We start from the raw sequence: 21680 nt of genomic DNA, 5'->3' as shown, positions 1-21680 counted from the left end.
TTGGGCCGGGGCACCAAATTGCAATACGAATTGCTAAATTACCTTATTAGCTTGTTGCTTGCAGTTAAGAAAATTGTATTGAAGTGTTCGGCTGCTTGCTGGATGGTGCATTGTGCTCTGCCGTGCGCCCCTGCTCTAGTCTACCGGCAAAGGCTGCAGCCCCCGTGGCTTCCTCCCTAGCCGAGTCGATGGCCCCGCGTCGCTGGTCGCATGATGTGCGTGGCCTCGACCTGCCGCCCTAGAGGTAGTCAAACCGAGGCTGGGGTCGCAGCTACCACGGCATCCACATCCTCCGCGGGCGTGCTATCCACCGCCGGCACGATCTTGTCGTCCTTCGAGAGATGGTGCCGCCGGCCTCCATGAGAAGATGTTGGCTGCAGCCGCTGTTTGCAAGACGAGAGATCAAATGAAAGCTGGTGGCAACCTGCTCCCAATTATGATGGATTGATATGATTGGTTGATTGCCAATTGTTGACTAAAATAGAGCCCAGGGAGAGCGGGTTAGCACAGGAAGAAAAGGAAACCAGCAAGGGAAGGATAGAAAGTCGGCACAGTTAAGCTATTAGGAAACATTATCATGGTATTCAATTCTTGCAAAAAAAAAATCCTACGTCCATGATCAACGCTGCGAGTATCTATGTAAAATAAAGGGAAGTAATAAACGTATGATGGGTGGGTATGGTAAAGATTTGGATGAAAAAAGTATTAGCTTTTGGGTGGAAACATTTTCCTTCAATCAAAAAATGAGACTCCATCCCTTTTCGTCAAACCTTTTGGCCGAACAAGTGGGGCCTCTATAAGAGATATGGTGAGCCTAATCTTGATGAGAAAAGATTTCAATTCTTTCAACTTTTATAGTATAGATAGATAGAAAATCCCGTGTATTTTTTTTGAGCGAACCATGGCGAGAAGGAGAGTATGAAATAGTGGCCAACTCCCTGTCCCGCTGTCCCTGAGGAGTCGAGGCATTTTTATTTCGGTTGCTAAAACGACAGTACACAGAAACTAACTGATGCCGCTCAAAAAAAAAAAGAAACTAACTGATGCGCCACAAGTACTGAAACGAGGTCACGGAAATAGAGAAACGAAACGGTAGCGGCGTGGCGCTGGACTCATACGACCACGCATGGAAGTTGAAAGCTACGAGCTCCCCATGGCGAAGTTGAAGTTGCCGCAGTTGATGCGCATTCGCCGGAGCAGCCCGCTGATCCCGACCGTCCCCTTCTCCAAGTCGAACAGCACCAGGTTATCCTCCATCGGGTGGGTTCCGACGATGACCGCCGGCGAGTTGGCCACCGTCGCCCCGACCCCCATGTTTTGGAACGCGAAGCACAGCGTCCGCTCGTCCACCTGCACCAGCGAGCTGGCGCCGGGCAGCGTCCAGTTGCGGCCGCCGTCGAGCATCAGGTCGACGTTCGCCACGCCGGGGCCGAGCCGGGTGGACCCGAACGCCGACGCCTCGTAGCACAGGTCGTAGGGCGGCATGGGCTTCCGGCGCGGGATGCCGCTGGTGGCCGCGTCGAACGCGTTGATCAGCGGGCTGAAGATGTCGGAGCGCAGCGTGGTGAGCCGCGTCACGGTGCTGAGCACGACGCCGCCCGTGCCCTGGCGGCGGTCGAGGTCGAAGGCGCCCGCCGGCACGGGCACCCGCGCCTGGTTGACGGCGATGCCGTGGACGCGGATGTAGTAGGCGCCGTTGTTCTTAGGGTTCACGAGCAGCGGGAGCGCGTTCTGGCGGAGGCCCTCGGCGAGCTCCACGGGTGGGCTGGCCTGGAGCTCGAACGGGCTGCCGCCGAAGATGGCCGCGTCGAGGAGGCACAGCGCGAACTACCTCGCCACCTTGAGCCTGGACGCGACCTGGGACGGCAGCGACAGCGGCTGCCTCGACAGCCCCGCGACGCCGGCGGCGCCCGCGGGGAGCGACGCCAGGAGCCCGTTGGGCGCGCAGGCCGCGTACGCCGGGAAGCACACCGGGAACGGCGGGTTCCGGCCGTCCGTGGCGTTGGCGGACAGGGGCGTCCTGGTGAGGTCGCCGCTGCCGCGCTGCCCGCGGTGACGGAACCGCCAAACTAAAATTCTAAATGAAGCGTAATAGCCGTCATTTAAACACATCGGGCATATTAGTTTAATGATTTAATTTGACGGTTCTTTCTCAGCCCATGTTCCGATCGAAACATCACCGATAGTCTCACGCGAAGATGAGCGCAGATGATACAAATACTACACATATTTGAAAATACAACACTATACATAAGACTCTACCTTAAGTTTTACAAACCAAATTTGAATACATACATAGTTTATAAACTTTACAATACCGAAATTAAGGTTCGAAAAGAGGAAAGGGTCTACAACTACCAAAAGAGAACCCCGAGGAGATCACTAACTATGCGTCTGGCTCCACAACCTCCCATCCACTGCGTCCCGGCGGATGAACTTAACGTAGCAGGGACAGAAGTCAACGTCCGGGTGTCCTAAAATAATTATGGCAATAAACCCTGAGTATACTAATACTCAGCAAGGCTTACCCGACCAGGGGTATACATAGCCCCTATCTAGACATGCACGGCTTTCTGACCAGCGGGTTGTTTTGCAGAAAAGCATCTATAGTTGAATCCTTACTTTCAATATTTTAACCACATGTTCTATATAGAAAGACTCTCATCTAATGTTGGTCTATCTAAAACAATCATGTTGGAGCATTACAATAATGATTCAAAAATAGTTCCATCATTTATCACTAATATTTCTAATTTATTTCTACGAGGCGACAAAGAGACCAAGGCCCTCATAACCGCGAGACACGGCGAATCGATCCGATTTAACCTTGCAAGGTAGACCTACCAAACACAGCACGTATTAGCCCCGTCGGACCACACGCACCAACATTTCCCCTCCCCGCCTCGAACTACAAGACCGCCCCACCATCATATGGTCAGCCGAGCTCAACGTGATACCACCAAAAGTAAAACACGTGCATCCCCGTTTCTCCGCGACTACTCGACCACCCCAGGAGGTGAGTTGAAGTCATGTACTTTCGAAGCAAGGCAGTACACGGTTTTACCGGTTTCGACTAACTCCTACTCCCGTCATGCGGCTAGTACAATTCAATCCCCGGTCAGCACTGCCGACAACAGACGGTCCTTAATCGACACAGACGGGGCTAAGACACACAGGAACCCTGTCCTGCTGCCATACCTATACATTGTCATCATCTCCCCGTCCGGTCTCACATTATCCATTTATCTCAAATCATACTCAAATATTCATGTACTGAAATAGCCATATATCATATATCTCGCGAGTAACCGGAAATTACTCGACTTCTAATCATCTTATATCTTGCGAGTGGCAGGAGAGCACTCGTCTTCTACCGGAAACCATTAAGCATAGCACTTCTATCGTCATATACATACTAGTATAAGTCAAGGAGACTTAGGGATTATGCAACTAGGGTTTGAAACAATTCCTAAACCTAATGCACAAATAATAGAGACATATAAAGGTGTCATAATTTGAAATAATCGGATGTGCACCGGGGCTTGCCTTCGGGCTGTTGCTCAGAGCTAGGGTTAGGCGGGCCTTGGGCCGGGTTCTCACGCCTCTCCTCCTGGGCTTGCTCCGGCTGCTCCTGCGGTGCCGCAATCACCTCAAACACGATGTCCTCAACGGCGGATGCTACACGAATGCATATGAAATAATTGAGTGCAGCTCAATGATGTAACTACTACACTTCAAATTGAAATGCCCTGTGGACTGTCCACACCCAAGTGGCGGACCGTCCGCGGTTCAACTCTGCAGACCCACCAGAACCAACTACCTCTATGGACAAATTTCAAATCTATACGGCGGACTGTCCGCTCTCAAACAGCGGACCGTCCGCAGTTTAACTCCGCAAAACCACAAGAGGCAACGACGTCTCTGGACAAATTTTAAACTCAACTGCGGACCGTCCGGCCCTCCTTGGCGGACCGTCCACAGTTCACTCTGTCAATCCACCAAAGACGATAAGGTCTCTGGACAAATTTTTAGACTCTACTACGGACTGTCCGCTCTCCAATAGCGGACCGTCCGCAGTTCAACTCTGCGAACCCCACCAGAGACAACTTCGTCTCTGGACAAACTTCGAACTCCATGTCGGATTGTCCGCTCTCCAATAGCGGACCGTCCGCAGTACAATTCTGCGAAACCACCAGAGACAACATCATCTCTGGACAACTTCTAACCTGACCTGCGGACTGTCCGGCCCTCCTAGGCGGACCGTCCGCGATTCATATCTCTTGACACCGCGCGCCGCCACCAGTGAGGCCGGCGCGGTGCCGCGGCACGCCTTTCCTGCCGACGGTGGCCTGACCGACGGCGAGGCTAGTACTACACCATCGACTAGAAGAGGCACACACGGGCATGGGTGACGCACGCGAAGAAATCAAGCCTAACCTAGTCGGTGACGTGCGGCCCGTGGCGGTCAAAACGACATCGTCGTGAATGTGCGTGGAAACAAAAAGAACGTGGAGGAACGAGGGGAGCACGAGCATGGGTGGCTCACTTACAGTCGATTTGAGCTCTTGGACGAAAGAACGGTGCCCGGACGATGGAGTTCCACGGTGAGGTCGAGTTTGAGCGAAACTCGAACTGACGGCCGGGGAATCCAAGATTCCCGGCGAGGTGGGGGTTGTGGTGGTGGTTGGAAGGGTTGAGGAGGGAGCTAGGTAGTTGGTTGAGCTTTGGGTGTGGTGGATTTGAAATCCATGGAGGGGAGCTCACGAAATCGGCCGGCGAACGGGAGTGCTCACGCGCCGTCCATGGCGTCGGGACAGAGGGAGAGAGAGAACGAGGGCTTGGGCGTGGGGTGGGTGGAGGGCGGTGTGCAACTTCAATGCGGCGTACGGGGAGGTCCGGGAGAGCTCGACGGTCGGCACGTGGCGGCGACCGACGATACTCGCTCACGGAGCAGGTGAAACAGAGCCGTCGCGGACCGTCCGCCGTCCCAAGCGGACTTTCCGCGAGGCAGGGTGTTACAGCCGCTGGGCGGGTTGTACGAGTACGCGGTGCAGGCGCAGCAGGGGTCGGGGGACCCCGGCTGGCTGGGTGGTTCCGGTTTGCGACGGTGCACACGCTGGACTCGCAGGGGACGGTGCGGTGGCCGGGTTGGCACGGGACCAGACCAGCGGGCCGGCGAGGTCGAGGACCAGCGGCGCGCCGCCCTTGACGGGGATGGTGTAGAGCGAGGTGGCGCCGTCCTTGGAGATCGGGGTCACTATCGGCTTGGACGGCGGGCGGCCATCGCCGCCGGCGAATGTCCCCGGAGGCGAGAGCAGGAGCAGCGAGAGGACGAGCAGCGGGAGCACGGGCGAGCTGCTGCCGTGCGGCGACATGACAGTGTAGTAGTGGAACACTTGGGCCCCGTTTAGTTCCCAAAAATTTTCACCCAAAAATTTTCACCTCCCATTTGAACACATGTATGAAGCACTAAATGTAATTAAATAACAAAATTAATTACACAGTTTGGATGTACACGACGAGACGAATCTTTTGAGCCTAATTAGTGCATGATTAGCCATAAGTACTACAGTAACCCACATGTGTTAATGATGTGGTCAAAGGCCTCAAAAGATTCATCTCGTGGTTTTCAAGTGAGTTCTGAAATTAGTTTTTTAATTAGTGTCCGAAAAGCCCTCTCGACATCTAGTCAAAGTGCTGACGTGACATTCAAAAAATTTTGGGAGAAGAACTAAACGCGCCCTCGGTGAAGTGAATGGCTGAATCGACCGACGCGCCGGTGCCCCCTTTTATAGCACAGCGGCGGTGACTAGTAGCCTCGTGGACTGGACACTGGAGTTGACCATGTTCAATGCGTGCGCACGCCATGGCGCCTGCCTGCCGGCTGCCAGGATCCCGTGTTCGTGAAGCTTCGAGGGCGCTGTCGCGAAGCAACGGCGGCGTGCCCACCAGGGGGCCGGGCCGTCGATCGTGAAGCTCCGGCGACGCGTGGGCGAGGCCGGTGGCCTCGAAAAAATGGGCGTCGCGCCTCGCGAAAGAAACCGAGGTCTAGTCTGCGGTTTTTTATGGGCGAGGCCGGTGGCCTCGAAGAAATGGGCGTCGCGCCTCGCGAAAGAAACCGAGGTCTCGTCTGCGGTGACCATAAGGGTGTGTTTAGTTTGTGAAAAAGTTTGGATTTTAATACTGTAGCATATTCTGTTATTACTTGACAAATAATATTTAATTATAAATTAATTAGACTTAAAAAATTCATCACGTGCTAATTAATTAGACTGTGTAATTAGTTATTTTTCAGCTGCATTTAATGTTTCATGTATGTGTCCAAAAATTTAATATGGATACTGTAGAAAATTTGTTGAGAAACAGAACCTAAACTCCGAGGCCCCCGAGGGTCCTAAAGAAATGGCACCGGCAGATCTTGCAGCACACCGCGGCAAAGCACGTGGTGGCCTGGAACCAAGAAAGGTTGCATGAAAAACGATGAGATATATGGGGCGGGGTTAGAAAATTTTGCATCGCCGACGCCGAGGCAGTGGGCGCCGCTAGCGGAACCGCAATGATCGATGGAAGCTGGAGTACCGACGGCCACCACCTGGTGGCAGTGCCTGCGTGGCGGGCCTATGATATCAGCGAAACAGCGTGCATGGTTACTGTTTTCAGTCGTCGCACCCAGAGATTGTTGCAAGTACCAAGTTTCCTGCATTGTGATCAAGCCATTAAACAGGGAGCAATTACACACTTTCAAGGGTTCTTTGGGGCATGTACAACAGGTTGTTAATTGCCGTAGACATACAATGAAATTTTGCAAAATCCACCCTCGCAAGCTGCAGTTAGAGCGGGGTCGTCGATTAGTTCATCTACGACCTGTTCTCGTGCTCCAAGGCATATCAACGAGGCCGCCGCTCGTTGTACGACCCGATGCACGGAGACGGCGACGCCAAAGGATTTGCTGCATGCAGTGGGGGGGGGGGTTCCTTTGGTGCCCAAGGTTCATGCCTTCCCCACGGGACGGCCCAGAGTCCGAACATCGGCGGCGCACAGAACAAAGAAGGGCGATGATGGTAAGTGGCTATGGTGGAAGAGAGCTCGGAGTGGTTCAAATGGACTCGTGGCTTGCTAGTGGGGGTGTGGCTTCAAGGAATTGATGGGACTCGGCTTGAGGACGACGAATTTCGATGAGGGATGAAGCTCAGGCAAAAGGGGAGGAATGGCGCAAGGAGGAAGATGAACAGTGGTGGTGCGATCGGCTGTGGCTGGGATCGATCCAAACGGGCTCGTGGGTGGCTGGGGACGTTTTAGTTTCAAGTAATTGGGCGGCGTCGCCCTGTCAACGTCCAATTTGGCCGGAGAAGAGGCTCCGCGGATGAAGAAGAGGATGAACAGTACAAGCTAGTAAGCAATGGATGCTTAGTAATACTTGTGTGTTCATAATTTTGTAAAATCTATAATAAAATAAATATAGGTCCAAATGATCTCAAATTTATTTTGTTGGATCTGTCTTGTGATGCTTTACATTTAAAAAATATGAATACCCATGCTGCTGTTCTGTGTTTTTATCTATAGATTTATTTGTACTAGAGTGTTTAAATGCATATTAATGTATATTAAACCAACAAAATATGAAACAAATTTTGTTAGACTCCTTTTTAGATTTACATTTCAAAACTGTAACCTTTACTCTTACGAAGTGTTTATTTTCTGCTTTTTTAAATGTTTTTCATTTACTACTTGAAAATTGAGAAATGTCTAGTAAATTACAGAAAAATAATAAAATGGCAAAACCCACTTTTTTATCTTTTTTATTTGTGTAGAATATGAGAAAAATAAGTTTGCTATGTTTTCTGTTAGTTTATATGCCTTTTATGATTTAATGTGTTATAGGTGGCTTAAAATTTACTACAAAGAGCCATGCAAATTAATGTTTATATACATTTTATGATTTACTCTATTATATATATAAGATACATGCGAATTATTTGAATGTAATGTGCATTCTCTCATCTATGCAACAAAATGACTACAAAGATCAATTATGCACTAGATCACCATGAGTTTGTATATTAAAAATAAATTAATCACTCTGTAGATAGCCAAACAGACAGCAACCAAACAGAAAGCTCATTGTATAAGCTGTCTATTTAGTTGTCTGTTTGTGATAAAAAAAACAGCAGCTATTTGCACTGTTGTACTTGCCCTTAATTTGGGAGGCTCCAGCTCCAACTCCCTCGGAAACTACGGGTGGAGCCCTACCAAATGCTCCAGGAGGTGGAGCGGCTCCGCCTCAAAGCTGTGAGAGCCACGGGAACGGCTTTGTCTGTGAGGTGGAGTAGGCGGAGCAAGAAAATAAGCCCCGCCTACTCCTGCTCCGGCTCCACCATTCCTGCAAGAAGCCGGAGTCCTCCCAAAGGTGCTCTCAGTGTTTTTATATGAAACAGGAGGGATAATATCCTACTACTTATATATTAACTTGTCGATCAACCTGTGCTCCTGCACGGGCTAATTAGAGTTAATATAAAAATAAGGCTTATAGCTAATATTATAACTATTTATCTCATAGTCTCTTTCATCTATTAAATATTCTACCACATACTCTAAAATATATATTTATCTCTATTTAATTGCAGTAGATTTATTTTGCATCACACATCTATGTATGTTTGATACATATTTAATTGAATTATTTATTTATGAACTGGTATTATTATCTCTTCCGTCATACATGAATACATGGTGACACATATCACGAGTAGTATTTTTTATATAAATAATAACATAAATAATATATTAATAATGATAGAAATAGTAATTTAAAATTTTATATTGGTGCACTTTTGTATTTTATTATAATATATAATTTATATTTGGATTTAGGGGTTACTTTAACTTTTAATAATGATATAATTGGATTATATACAAATTTAGAGGGTTATTTGTATTATTTTTATAATGGCAGGAGTGGATAATATATTAGAAAATATAACAGATCTAATTTCCATTATAATTAGGGTTCTCGAATTGATGCCATCAGAAGCAGTAGTGGCACAATGATTGTTCAGCGGGTTGGTGTGGGTCTGCTCGACGCCGTCGAGCTCCTTTTATAGTATATCAGCGCGCCGGCGACTGGGCGCGGCGATCGGAGTGGATGAAGTTAATTAACCTGGTTAACCGCGCACGCGCCTGGCCAACTTGAGCTCGAAGTTTGAAGCCAGCTTGTGGATCGCATTGATCAAGGCCATGTGATTTCTTCATTTGGTATGTTCCCAAGCTTCTAGCAAGTAGCAATGGCGGTTCCTATAAAAAAAAAGTAGCAATGGCGGTGTACGAGCGCGGCATGATCGACGCGCGTGCCCGCCTAGGGCGAGGTGGCTACCCATGGCGAAGCATGTGGCGTCCTCAAGTCGGGGGGAGAGAGGTTGTATGGAGAACGATGTGATCTGGGGTTACAAAATTGCACCGGCGAGGCCGATGGCGTGCGCAGTGTACCCAAGCCGGCGGCAGCGGGCACAGTCGGGTCGTCCTTCGAGTTGATCGATGGAAGCTGGAGCGCCGAGCCACCGACGCTCCGATGGGAGTACGGGATGCGTAGCGAGCAGCGAAAGCCAGCTCAGAATTCTGCGGTGTACAATCCATCTCACTTTTTTATTTGAGGTAATACAACAGCGCTCTCAAACTTTCCTGTGTCACTTAGATTCATGAACTCGCAAAATCAAAATATAACACTCTAAACTTGTTAAGTTGTGTTACTTAGATTTATACCCCTTAAAAATACGCCTAATGACATGAATATGTAAAAAAAACCTCCAAATTTGTCATTCTCTCCGGTCCCGACAGCCTCCTAGCACCGGCGGGCCACCCGCCTCCACCTGCGCGCCGTCAGGCCCGGTGGCTGGCCGCCTCCATGCGCCTCCGGTCACGGCGGCAGGGTAGGGCTCCGGCCCCGGCCTCGCTCAGCCACCCAGCGGCAGCCCCATAGCAGGGCAGACGATGGGGCGACGGCGCTCCCGGTGGACTCCTGCTGTGACAGTCCCGGTGGATTGCCGCGGCAGCGCGCGTGGCGCCGCGGGACCGATCCTGCACGTTGCCGCGCGAACCCCGCCTTTTCCCGAATGCGCACCGCTGCGCGAGCCCCTCCACACACCTCGCGTGTCACGGCCCGTGGGCCGACTGGCTCGCGCGGGTTAGTACAGACTGGAAATAAAAAGGGAGTTGAACCAACTTAAATAGTCGATCCTTGAGAAGCTAGTAACTCCGATTCGAACTTTTTGCGCGAAGCGAGGACGAAAGCGCAAGAGAGTTATTTAGCAGGTGTGGTTTACTCAACGTGTAGAGTAGATCTTAGTCGTTATCCCGAGTCGGATCGTTACAAGGGTATTCGAGCCATACTCTCGCGGTTTCACGCCACGTACGGGCAGAAGTACGCGTACATGAGCACTTTGTGCGCGTGGGAATACAGATGCCACCAGCATGTAGACGGACACACATGGGCTGCTGGCAGTGAACTCACGGACGTGGCACATGAGATTGTTAGCACTAGATGTATGAGACGTGACCAAAAGAGGAGATCCTGCTCTTTTGTCTTGTATGGGTAAGGTGGTTCGACGAGGACGTCGAATCCTAACGGGGGAGATTGTCACGGCCTGTGGGCCGACTGGTTCGCGCGGGTTACTGTAGCGCGAGCTAGCACGGTACCTCCTTTAATCCCAGACTGAAACGGAAAAGGAGTTGAACCAGCTTAAAGTTGAACCAGCTTAAATAGCCTAACTCCGATTCAAACTTTTTGCGCGAAGCGAGGACGAAAGCGTAAAAAAATTATTTAGCAGGTGTGGCTTACGATTCAAACTTTTTGCGCGAAGCGAGGACGAAAGCGTAAAAAAATTATTTAGCAGGTGTGGCTTACTCAACGTGTAGTAAATCTTAGCCGTTATCCCGAGCCCCGGGTCGTTACATCGCGCTTGTCGTGCTCCCGCGCGCTTGTGGCTCGCACATGCCGCTCGCCGAGTGCTGCCGCCGGGGAGGAGCAGTTGCGGTGCGAGGAGGCCATCCTCTCTGCGCTCCGCTCGCCGCAAGTCCTCCCCTGCGGCTCTGCCTCCGCTTCCGCGCCGTCGCCGACGCCGGGGCCATCCGCTGCGCTCCCCGACATTTGCTGGTTACCGCGGGGGCCTCGGCGCCGCTACGTGGGAGGTGCGCGCGTAGAAGGTGAGGTTGTCTGGCACGGGAGCCCGCGAGGTCGGCGCTCCAGCATTCATGGCGCGCAAGGAGGAGCAAGGTCCCGCTGCCGCCGTTTGAGACCGGAGAGAGAGAGAGGAAGATGACAAATTTGGAGGGCTTTTTTTTATATATTTATGCCATTAGACGTTCTATCAAAGGACCTAAGTTGCACAACTTAATAAGTTAAGAGTGCCAGATTTCGATTTTGTGAGCTCATGAACCTAAATGACAACTCGGGACAAGTTCAAGAGCCGCTGGTGTATTTAATTTTTTTTAATTTGATCATTTATTTTATTAAAAAATTTGTGTAAAATATCATTTCTTTTGTTGTAGCTTGCTTTACCAATACAACTTCTTCAAGAATGACTTAAATCTGATTATATTTGCACAATTTTTTGGATAAGACAAGTGATCAAATTCGGTGTTAAAAAGTCAAATAACTTATAATTTTAAACAGAGGGAGTACATTGCAAGTCATTCACCCGGTTGGGGTGTGTGTGTGGGGGGGGGGGGGGGGGAGTTCCATGTTTCTGATGGGGTTCATCAAGAACACAGGATTCATAAATGAAGGATACAGAAAAGGCGCAACGAAATGGAGAGAAAATATCTCTTCATCACTTCTTTTCAACTTTGTTAGCTCAATCTGCGCTCAGGTTCATAAATCAAAATGTACAAACGAGTCTCCTGTATGTTCAGTTTTGCTCCAGACTCTTGAGTCTTGAACACCAAAAATGCTGCCATTCAAATTGGTGCAGCCAGCTCTTTACGCCTTTGACCACCATAACAAGTTCTGCTGTGGAAGATTGCTCTGCCACCCTTATACTGTTATACGGTCAGTAACCCGTGGGCACCAAACCACGCCAATAGCTCCTTGCGCCTTTTCACCGTGAACTAGATACCTGCTATAGATGTGTTCGGTCAAAAAAATAAAGTAAATAAAAATAGTACAGAAGAAAGGCAACACATTTTCATGAGGCTCAGAAAACTCATGTGTTAAAGGTGAAAACAGTGAAACAAAGTGTGCATTTTCCATAACGATTTTGGCAAACAATAGACTCCTAAAAATCCAAATTATCAGTTATTAGTTTTGAGAAGATTTAGAGTCACTTTTTTTTCTATCGTATGTTGTAGGCCTTTGAAATGTTCAGCTCATTGAGTGTTATGTTTGGTTCTAACGTCTAACTACACCATAATTGCTAGGGAAAATACTGTATGGTGTGGGCCACGAAATTCAATCGAAAATATACAATGAGCTGAACATTTCAAAATCCAAGGGCAACAGCAACCTCCCTAGTTAGAACCAAACAAAACAAGTGCTCACTGGAAAAGAGCAATCTGATGAGATCAAGTCAACAAAAGAAAAGGCTACACCATCAAGCAGTCTTAGATTTAATGATAACCTATAAAACATATTCAATATATATGTGCTAGGAAAATGTTTTAGCATTTTAATCTTATCACAAGTTAAGGCAGAACAGAGTCAGGTAACCTGCAAGAAGAGAAAGGTCATGGGAACAAAGGATTAGCCTACACCAACTTGCTTGGGACTACATGTGAAACAAAAGAAGCCTCACCTGCTTCTGACATATCAAACCCTCTGCACACTATATTCTTCGCCCGCGGCAAATAGAAGGTCACAGGCTCACTGCTACATTTCAAGAACATCAACATCTGAGATGTCCACACTGGAGATGCCTTCAGGGCATAGGAGATTCTGCACTGTGATCAACTTGCGCTGTGGTATCTGATCAATCTTCAACCGGTCTTCATCACTCAATTCCCAATCGAAGATTTCAATGTTCTCCTTAAGCCTCTCTCTTTTCAAGCTTTTCACCACCATGCTTGCGCCTTGCTCGTAGATCCATCTCAGTGAAATCTGGAGGGAACTGGAAATCAGTTGAGCTGCTAAAATCACATGATGTTAGCAGAACTGCAAGCATGCGACAGGTTGCCCGTATTTAATTCAGATTTCTGTCACATTCCGTTCAGAGCACATATCAGATTGTGCTGTTGTGAGATATGTTCCGACCATATATCAGAAGTCTTCTATGCTTGACCAAATACATATTTTTCTTGAGCTTGAGCATGTTAGGTGCTCTGCCAAACTGCACAAAAACTTTTTAGCCAAGAACTACTATGCAATCCTCGTACATCAACAGTACTACAACTAATTCGTACGTGGGAGGCTGGGCTCTTTCGAAGATCTAAAGTTTGGATGGGAAATCAAATAATCAATTGAATTGCAATAGTATGATTAAGATGCATCGAGAGAATACAGTCCATACCTGAGCCACTGACTTCCCTCTAGCCTTTCCAATCTCTTCCAGAACGTCAGATTGTCGTACTGGATTCATTTTAGGTATTCTTTGGCCTCCCAGGGGAGAATAAGCAACCACCTGAATACTCTTATCTTTGCAGAACTCAATTAGTTTTTTCTGCTGCCAAGTCGGATTTAATTCAACCTGCAGAGATTATCATGTACATGACTCGGCTGATGTAACACTGAGATGATATGGTAGACTTGAGGCCGTAATAGATAAAACCTTATAGAACAAGCATTCATCAACTTGGCTCAAAGTTCAGTATAGTGAGTTCGGAACTGGAGAAGTCAGGGAATTCATCCCCTTTATCTATATATAAATTCATCCACTTGGCTGGCATGGTCTTGTGGAGTACCTTGACTTACGGGATAGCATTGCTGCCCTTGAGCTCAATACCACTGTCGACACTCACCATTGGAAATTTGAAGCTTCAGGTATCTACTCTACAAGATCAGCCTATAAAAATTTTTGTACTGGCTCCAGCACCTTCGAACCTTGGAAGCGGCTTTGGAAAGCTTGGGCACCTAGCGAATGCAAGACTTTTGTTTGGTTGGCAATTCGAAATCGCTGCTGGACAGCAGACAGGTTGCAGAAAAAGGGCCTCCCTCATCCGGAGCGCTGTCCTCTTTGTGACCAAAATGATGAGAATATTCAACACATTCTTACATCTTGTGTATTTGCACGTCAATTCTGGTTTGGTGTCCTGCAGTCCTTGAATCTAACCCACCTGACACCCAGCAGCAGCAGTGTCTCCTTTGCTGATTGGTGGAGAAGATCTTGGAAGAAAGTACAGAAACAACATAGGAAGGGGTTCAACTCCCTTTGTATTCTCGGAGCTTGGATCCTATGGAAACATAGGAATGCTTGTGTTTTTGATGGGCTGTCTCCAAATCTGCAGCAGGCTCTCCAGGCTTTCAGGGATGAATCACTCCTATGGAGGTTCTCTGGGGCCAAGGGTCTTGCTGCCTTGTACCCAGGAAGGATAGTAGAACAAGTGTAGGCTGATAAGTGAGTTGTGGTCAGGTCCTAGTGTCACCCTTTTATGTAATAGCTCTTTGATGTTTCTGCAGCCCTCTCTCTGGTCCAAGGAGATGAGCTGGACTCTGTAATTTGGACCAACCCCCCTTTTTCTCTTAATACAAAGATACGCAGCTCTCCTGCGTGTTCGAGAAAAAAAATCTATATATAAATGTCTGATGTTTCCAGGGGTTGTAGAAAATAGAATTGTTGAAAGTTAAATTGCCCTTAAAAATTAGGGTGTTCCTGTGGAAAGTTTATAAGGATGGGATTCAATCAGCTGACCCATTGTTGAAGATCTGACCGGTGTAAGATGTGTGGCTTGGCTGAAACAACGATCAAATAATGTTAAAACACCCCTTGGCAATGTTTGTGTGGAGTACTTGGAGACATTTCTTCCAATGGCAAGTTGGCAACATGTCCCTGTTAGCTTAGAGATATGCCAAATGCTACTGGATCAAGTTCAAAATAAATAGCTAAAATAGAACCTTATCTGATACTTGAATGTGTACCTCAGACCTTATGTTAGCTAGGAATGATTTAGTCTTTCAAAATATTGTAGTCTATTCCACAGAGACTGTGATCTTCCAAATGGTGTCCTTTATGCAGCAATGGAAGCAGTTAAACAAGAAGGATGATCAGCGATAAGTGGACAACGTGCCAGAAGACTTGAAGGGTCGGCTTGTGAGGCTACGTCAACAGACATCTGCAGCTCTACCAATTAATCTCAGATAACTGACGTGCTTAAAAATAGTCGAGAGTTATAATAGGAGATTATACAAAAACATCATATTCTGTTTCTGTTGTCATAGTTTGGAGGGATTCTAGAGTGAATTTTTTTTTCCACCTTCGTCAGGGAAGTAGAAACTCATTATCTGATGGCATCATGATGGGGTTTATTAGCCTCCTCTGTCCAAGGACCAAATAAGCTCTAGGTCAGGAGTTGGCTGATTTTTTGCTCACTTTTTGTATAGCTCGTAAACCGCAGTGGATGACCTTTGCTTCCTATAAAGCTGGGCCAAAATCCCTTGGTCTCAAAGAAAGTAACAGTTTGAATTTTCTATTACATGAAATAGATCGGTAGTCATAAAAGAAAAGAATACAAAAGTCTTGGGAAAAAAAGGCTGGTAGATAACAGCAGAAAGTTTGGAAGGTTATTGCCATCAGTGGTTATTCAGTTGATTAACACAAACCTGATTTACTGCTGGGGATATTTTTGCAATGGCAAGCAGCTCCTGCAGCTTCTTTGTTGTGAAATTGCTGACACCAATCATTTTAGCAATGCCAAGCCGATGGCATTCCTCCATAGCCTTCCATACACCACTCAGGTCCATCGGCACAATGTCCTCCCTTTTCATTGGGAAGTGGGGCTTGCTAGGCTTTACAGCCATGGGCCAATGAATCAGGTACAAATCAACATATTCCATTTGAAGGTTCCTGCAGATGGAGAGGTAAGTATCTTGCCTACCACCATAGGAAATTATTTCAATAGTTAGGGTAATGCCAGCTACTGCAGAATTGGCTAAATACGATAACCTACCTACTGCCAACTCAAATACAACTTGTAAAGGTATAATTTCTGTACTAGTTTATGTTGTGAGATTTATGCACTAACATTTTAATTTGCATATTAGCTTTTGGTTTGGACTTTGGACTGTAAGTACATATTATTTTGATTTCAAACAGGATGTAACTGTTCAATCTATTTAAAAAAATACAGAATAACCTTAAATCCAGTAACTTGATTGGATCTAAATCAGGGTTGAATTCAACTTCTAGCTGTGAACTGTTTCCAGATTCTAAATTCAAAAATATTTAGAGCTATGGTTTTAATGGTTAGCTGCAAGCCTGAAACACAGCTAACAATGCACCGCATATAAATTCGCAACGCTAATATCTCTTATTATAACCTAAGTGAGGAATTGGTTGAAAGAACCGAGTATTTGGGTATTTGACTGCAAAGCTTACTATTAGATTCCAAATAAGTGGGAAGCATAATCAAGCTCAAAAACTTACTGCAAGCTCTCCTTGAGGGACGGGAGCACGAGCTCGGGGTGGCACTGCGTGCACCACACCTTGCTTGTCACAAACAGCTCCTCCCTAGATGCCACAATCCCACGCTGCACCGCCTCAGCCATGGCTTTGCCAACAACCCGCTCAGAGGCATAGAGTGCCGCAGTGTCGATATGGCGGTAGCCTAGCTCCAGCGCAGTGAGAACAGCAGCCCTAACTTCTTCCTCCATGAATGGGTGTGATGCCGTGCCAAGCCCCACTGCCGGCATTGGTTGCCCAATAGGGCCCACCAAGAACTCTGGAATCTTGGAGTAGCGGGTGCAGCTCCTTCCTGCCGGTGATGCCATGCCCCGCTGTTTGCGTGGTCCTCTGTGCTTGTGTGGTGAGGCAGGGGTGGTATAGATAGCATGCGCAGGACTGAAATTCAGGATATGCATATGGATCCTACATAAAACTGCCTTGTTCAAACCAAATTTATACATAAATAGAACAGAACCAAAGCGAAAAACGACGAGGAACCGATGATAATATCCAAATGGTGAATGATTTACCGATCATCAATGATAGCCCACAATTACTATGTACTAGTCATGATATGCATGTCAAACTATGCAAATTTAGCGAAATGACCATAACTTTGCAATAACTACGAAAACCAGAAATAGAATGAATTTTCACCCTTCAAATGTGTGACATTTTTATGTTGCATTACTAAGGAATGTAAATACCCCCTACCAAGCCAAGTGTGAATAAACAATGGTTGGAGACTTGGAATCTTTCGACACGAATAGGATGACGAGGCAATTCCTATGGGGCAGGTCGTGTGCTTCAGTACTACCGTATTCTATAAGAGATAAGAAGAACTAAAAAAAATAGGAGCGATGTTCAGCGCACATATTGGTATTAAATCGAACTCGCCTCGATTGTGCGTCTAGCGCAGCTGCAATTATGCATCGGACTATAAAGGCAGAACTTATCAGTTGGTGCCTTGGTGGGTCATTGGAATTGTGGAATGTGTACCTGCTCAGTCCTCCCCTCGACCCGCGGTGCTGCTTGGTGCTGCTGCCGCAGCTGCTTGGTGGTGCCGCACTGCCACGATCCTGCCGCCGCTGCTTTCCGGTGCCCCGTGCCCGCCTTCCCACTCCCCGCCGCGCGCAGGTGTCTCGCCGGCCGCCACTGTTACTCGCTTGCTAGGGTTGCCCTTGCTCACGGCTCACCTGGTGCGTTGGCAATGCTCGTTCGGAACTTCAGATTAGAGAGGGGAGAGAGACGGAGAGAAGCTGAAAGCGATTTGCTGGCCCAGTACCCGGTAAGGCCCATCCATCACTCTGTTGTATCCAGCTGTGCTTTCAGTCTGTCAGCCTCAGCCCAGCCCATCCATCACTTTTATTGCAGGCTGTAGAACTTTTTTTTTTGCTACTAATCTCAGGCTGTAGAATTACTGCATATAGTCAGTTAGTATACTTATATGAGTGAACGGTATCTCCCTATATATCTATCTGTTGACACGGTTTTCATGAGTATACTTACTAGTTACTTGGAATAATTTTTCATGTTTTTGTAATTAGTTCGTCATGTAGTGGTGATCATGATCCTGGTATAACCTCTGCTGGCACACAAGCATGCATCAGATAACTCGACCATCATAGATGACTGGCGACCATGGTATGCCGGTTGGTGGCGAAGTTGCTGGGCTAGGAGCACGGTTCACCATCAGTGGCAGAGGGCATTTTTGTTGACAGGTACAAAATTTCTACACCGTGCCTGGTCGAATGGAGCGCGACGAAGCAGATCGATCGGGGGCGAGCCGAGACCCACCAGCTCCCGAGTCCAGCGCCGAAAACCCTGCGCCCCTGCCGGGCATTCGAGCGGACGGCGTGCGCCCCCCGCAAGAACCATGGCGCCCCGCCCACGTCGCGCCGATGCCCCCCACCCCAATCCACGCCCCCTTTATAAAACCCGCTCCTCTCACGGGCTCCGCTCTGTCCTCTAATACGCTCCCACCCCTCGTCCCGGATTAATCTCGGTAGGGAGAAATGGCGCTGTCCACGGCGAAGACGAGCCACGGCGAGTCCCTGCACTGCTCCACCTTCGCGTCGCGCTACGTGCGCACCGCGCTCCCGAGGTAAAACAACGCGGCGGCGGCGGCGCCGCCGCTTAGTTTACGGCCGGTGTCGCCGCCGCCGTCCCCTGGTTTTCTGCTGATCGGCCGGCCGGCGGCGCGTGCGCGCAGGTTCAAGATCCCGGAGCAGTCGATCCCGAAGGAGGCGGCGTACCAAATCATCAACGACGAGCTGATGCTGGACGGGAACCCGCGGCTGAACCTGGCGTCCTTCGTCACCACGTGGATGGAGCCCGAGTGCGACAAGCTCATCCAGGAATCCATCAACAAGAACTACGTCGACATGGACGAGTACCCCGTCACCACCGAGCTCCAGGTATGGATCGATCTCTTTGGCCTGCTGCTGGGGTCCGGGTGGACACATCTCTGATTGGCTTGGCGCGGGGATCGGAACAGAACCGGTGCGTCAACATGATCGCGCACCTCTTCAACGCCCCGATCGGCGACGACGAGACAGCCGTCGGGGTGGGCACCGTCGGCTCCTCGGAGGCCATCATGCTGGCCGGGCTGGCGTTCAAGAGGAAGTGGCAGAACAAGATGAAGGAGGCCGGCAAGCCCAACATCGTCACCGGAGCGAACGTGCAGGTGTGCTGGGAGAAGTTCGCCAGGTACTTCGAGGTGGAGCTCAAGGAGGTGAAGCTCCGGGAAGGGTACTACGTGATGGACCCCGAGAAGGCCGCGGAGATGGTCGACGAGAACACCATCTGCGTCGCCGCCATCCTCGGCTCCACGCTCAACGGCGAGTTCGAGGACGTCAAGATGCTCAACGACCTGCTCACGGCCAAGAACGCCGAGACAGGGTGGGACACGCCCATCCACGTGGACGCGGCCAGCGGCGGCTTCATCGCGCCCTTCATCTACCCGGAGCTGGAGTGGGACTTCCGGCTGCCGCTGGTGAAGAGCATCAACGTCAGCGGCCACAAGTACGGCCTCGTCTACGCCGGCGTCGGATGGGTCATCTGGAGGAGCAAGGAGGACCTCCCCGACGAGCTCATCTTCCACATCAACTACCTCGGCGCCGACCAGCCCACCTTCACGCTCAACTTCTCCAAAGGTCGGTTCCCTCTCTGTTCTGTTGATCATTCTGCTCGATCAGTTTCAGACTTTCAGTGAGCATGCAACACTCGGTTCATCCGTCTCTTCTCTTTGGACAGGTTCCAGCCAGATTATTGCCCAGTATTACCAGCTCATCCGTCTCGGATTCGAGGTACGTAATTGTTGCAATTTAGTACATCCGACCACGCGACCAACATGCCCCGAGGCTTGTGTTGTTGCCTGTGTTCCCAAGCAACAGCAACACGCAGAAACGTGTGTTGTTTGTATCTGCAAGCAAAACACACACACAATCCATGCATTTTCAGTTTCAGTTGGCTGTTGAGTCGGTTGGCACACTGTCCGGTCCGGCATTCTTCATGCCATCGAATGTTCTTCTTCAATTCATCACCAGCGGCCACTTGATGTCATTGGAAAAAAAAAACAGAGAGGCAATAATCGTAGCTTACGCAAACATACAGATTAAAAAGTTCCATTAGTATGTTTGCCGCGATCCATGCCTTGCAAAATCAGGACACTCTCTACATATGGACCAGTAGTAAGTTTTTATGATCTGCAGAATAACTGATGATCTGCTTTATTTTGGTCTCGCCAATGGCGTGTCGCAGGGTTACAAGGACGTGATGCAGAACTGCCGCGACAACGCGGCGGTGCTCCGGGAGGGCATCCAGAGCATGGGCTACTTCGACGTGGTGTCCAAGGACTCGGGCGTGCCGCTGGTGGCCTTCTCCCTCCGGGACGCCTCCCGGTACACGGTGTTCGAGGTGGCCGAGAGCCTCCGCCGCTTCGGCTGGATCGTGCCGGCCTACACCATGCCCGCCGACGCCGAGCACGTCGCCGTGATGCGCGTCGTCATCCGCGAGGACTTCAGCCGCGGCCTCGCCGAGCGGCTCATCGCCGACCTCGGCAAGACCATGGCCGACATGGACGCGCACGCCGGCGGCAAGCCGCACAAGAAGTCGGCGCACGAGATCGAGAAGGAGGTCACCACCTTCTGGCGGAGGCTCGTCGCCAACAAGAAGAAGAGCAGCATGGTCTGCTGATGCGCCGCCGGCAACAATAACGGACGTTGGTCTTGACCCCGGGCTGCTCTTCCTTGATCTTCTCCTCCAATTTTTCTCCTTTTTTTTTGTAAGTGCGTTTGAAATTGTAACAACCCATGTAATAATTACGCTTAATTAGTCGATTTAATTTGACGGTTCTGTCACAGCTGATATCAGAGGTTAAATGCACCAGGGAGGGTACTAGCATGATTATTTTTGGTATTTTCAAAACTAAAAATGAGTTTAAGCAACATACGCTTCTTTGCGCTTAAGGAATTAGGGTAGATTAGCTCGTAAGCCCTATATAGTGTAAGATGTATCAGGTGGTTCTATATGATATTAATTAACTTCCAGCACATTTTATTTATGTCAAAACTTACTTTCTTGCACAACTTTTATTTAATATTGTAACGACGCACCTACGCTAAGGTAAGCAAGGTAAGCATTCTTGATAGTCCCTTATAATAGCCCACGTGTTTCATACGTGCGCGGGTCCCGTATGATGAGTATATGAGGAGGTGATAAGGCTTCATTCAAATGAGCCTGTCGTTATCTGCCGCCTGATATGAAGCGCGGACTTCCCGCCGTGTGATTGCAATCACGGCCATCTCGTAAGACAATATTACGATATGTAAATCTGTCATGCGATTGGCCATGACCGTGTACCTTAGGATACGTTTACTCTTGGGTGTCCCGTAAGGCGATTTTGTACGAGAAGTGAATACATTGCCTCGGTAACGTATGCAGCGCTGTCAATGCAGCGTTGAACGCATGGGCGTCATCTCTATAGTGGATGGTGATGTATGTGCGAATATTTGGAACTGCATATGTGTTACCCATGTGGCGTAGGACACATGTGGGCCGTTCGTGTGTGCTGGCACGAAGGGTCCAGTCGTGGATATA

At 48.9% G+C, this 21680-nt stretch overlaps 2 protein-coding genes and 1 pseudogene across 10 annotated transcripts; 1 reads left to right on the top strand and 2 right to left on the bottom strand.

Annotated features, from left to right (window-relative positions):
- Positions 1-995: 995 nt before the first annotated feature.
- LOC120640158 lies at positions 996-5375 on the bottom strand (annotated as a pseudogene).
- Positions 5376-11793: 6418 nt separating this feature from the next.
- On the bottom strand, positions 11794-17814 carry LOC120641147 (deoxymugineic acid synthase 1-D-like). 9 transcript variants are annotated; one of them, XM_039917143.1, is made up of 6 exons: positions 17580-17814; positions 16563-16976; positions 15740-15983; positions 13494-13670; positions 12783-13084; positions 11794-12107 (listed from the first exon to the last, which is right to left on the bottom strand). In XM_039917143.1, exons 2-5 carry the CDS (start codon positions 16904-16906, stop codon positions 12857-12859), a joined length of 993 nt encoding a protein of 330 aa, XP_039773077.1. In that variant the 5' UTR covers positions 16907-16976; positions 17580-17814; the 3' UTR covers positions 11794-12107; positions 12783-12856. The 9 variants fall into 9 exon arrangements, with proteins under 9 accessions (XP_039773077.1, XP_039773075.1, XP_039773073.1 ...); XM_039917141.1 differs by having other exon boundaries at positions 16563-17003; positions 17580-17808; XM_039917139.1 differs by lacking the exon at positions 17580-17814 and having other exon boundaries at positions 11794-12110; positions 16563-17557.
- A 737-nt stretch (positions 17815-18551) lies between these two features.
- Positions 18552-20937, top strand: LOC120641146 (glutamate decarboxylase-like). Its single transcript, XM_039917137.1, has 5 exons — positions 18552-18684; positions 18793-18997; positions 19078-19735; positions 19836-19888; positions 20343-20937. The coding sequence occupies exons 1-5, from the start codon at positions 18596-18598 to the stop codon at positions 20775-20777; spliced, it is 1440 nt and encodes a 479-aa protein (XP_039773071.1). The 5' UTR covers positions 18552-18595; the 3' UTR covers positions 20778-20937.
- Positions 20938-21680: the final 743 nt, after the last annotated feature.

Source organism: Panicum virgatum, chromosome 7K (genome assembly GCF_016808335.1).
Source record: "Panicum virgatum strain AP13 chromosome 7K, P.virgatum_v5, whole genome shotgun sequence".
Classification (NCBI taxonomy): domain Eukaryota; kingdom Viridiplantae; phylum Streptophyta; class Magnoliopsida; order Poales; family Poaceae; genus Panicum; species Panicum virgatum.
The sequence above is the reverse complement of the archived record's forward strand: the minus strand, read 5'-3'. Positions and strand labels throughout refer to the sequence as shown.

What these genes read in the sequence shown, in the direction of transcription:
- LOC120641146 (XM_039917137.1), top strand. Translation starts at nt 18,596, where the DNA reads ATGGCGCTGTCCACGGCGAAGACGAGCCACGGCGAGTCCCTGCACTGC. An exon ending in CCGTCACCACCGAGCTCCAG is followed by an intron (nt 18,998 to 19,077) that starts GTATGGATCGAT and finishes GGATCGGAACAG; the next exon opens with AACCGGTGCGTCAACATGAT. An exon ending in TCATCCGTCTCGGATTCGAG is followed by an intron (nt 19,889 to 20,342) that starts GTACGTAATTGT and finishes GGCGTGTCGCAG; the next exon opens with GGTTACAAGGACGTGATGCA.
- LOC120641147 (XM_039917139.1), bottom strand. Translation starts at nt 17,041, where the DNA reads ATGTATAAATTTGGTTTGAACAAGGCAGTTTTATGTAGGATCCATATG. An exon ending in TATCCCCAGCAGTAAATCAG is followed by an intron (nt 13,671 to 15,739) that starts GTTTGTGTTAAT and finishes TAATCTCTGCAG; the next exon opens with GTTGAATTAAATCCGACTTG. An exon ending in GAGGGAAGTCAGTGGCTCAG is followed by an intron (nt 13,085 to 13,493) that starts GTATGGACTGTA and finishes AGTTCCCTCCAG; the next exon opens with ATTTCACTGAGATGGATCTA.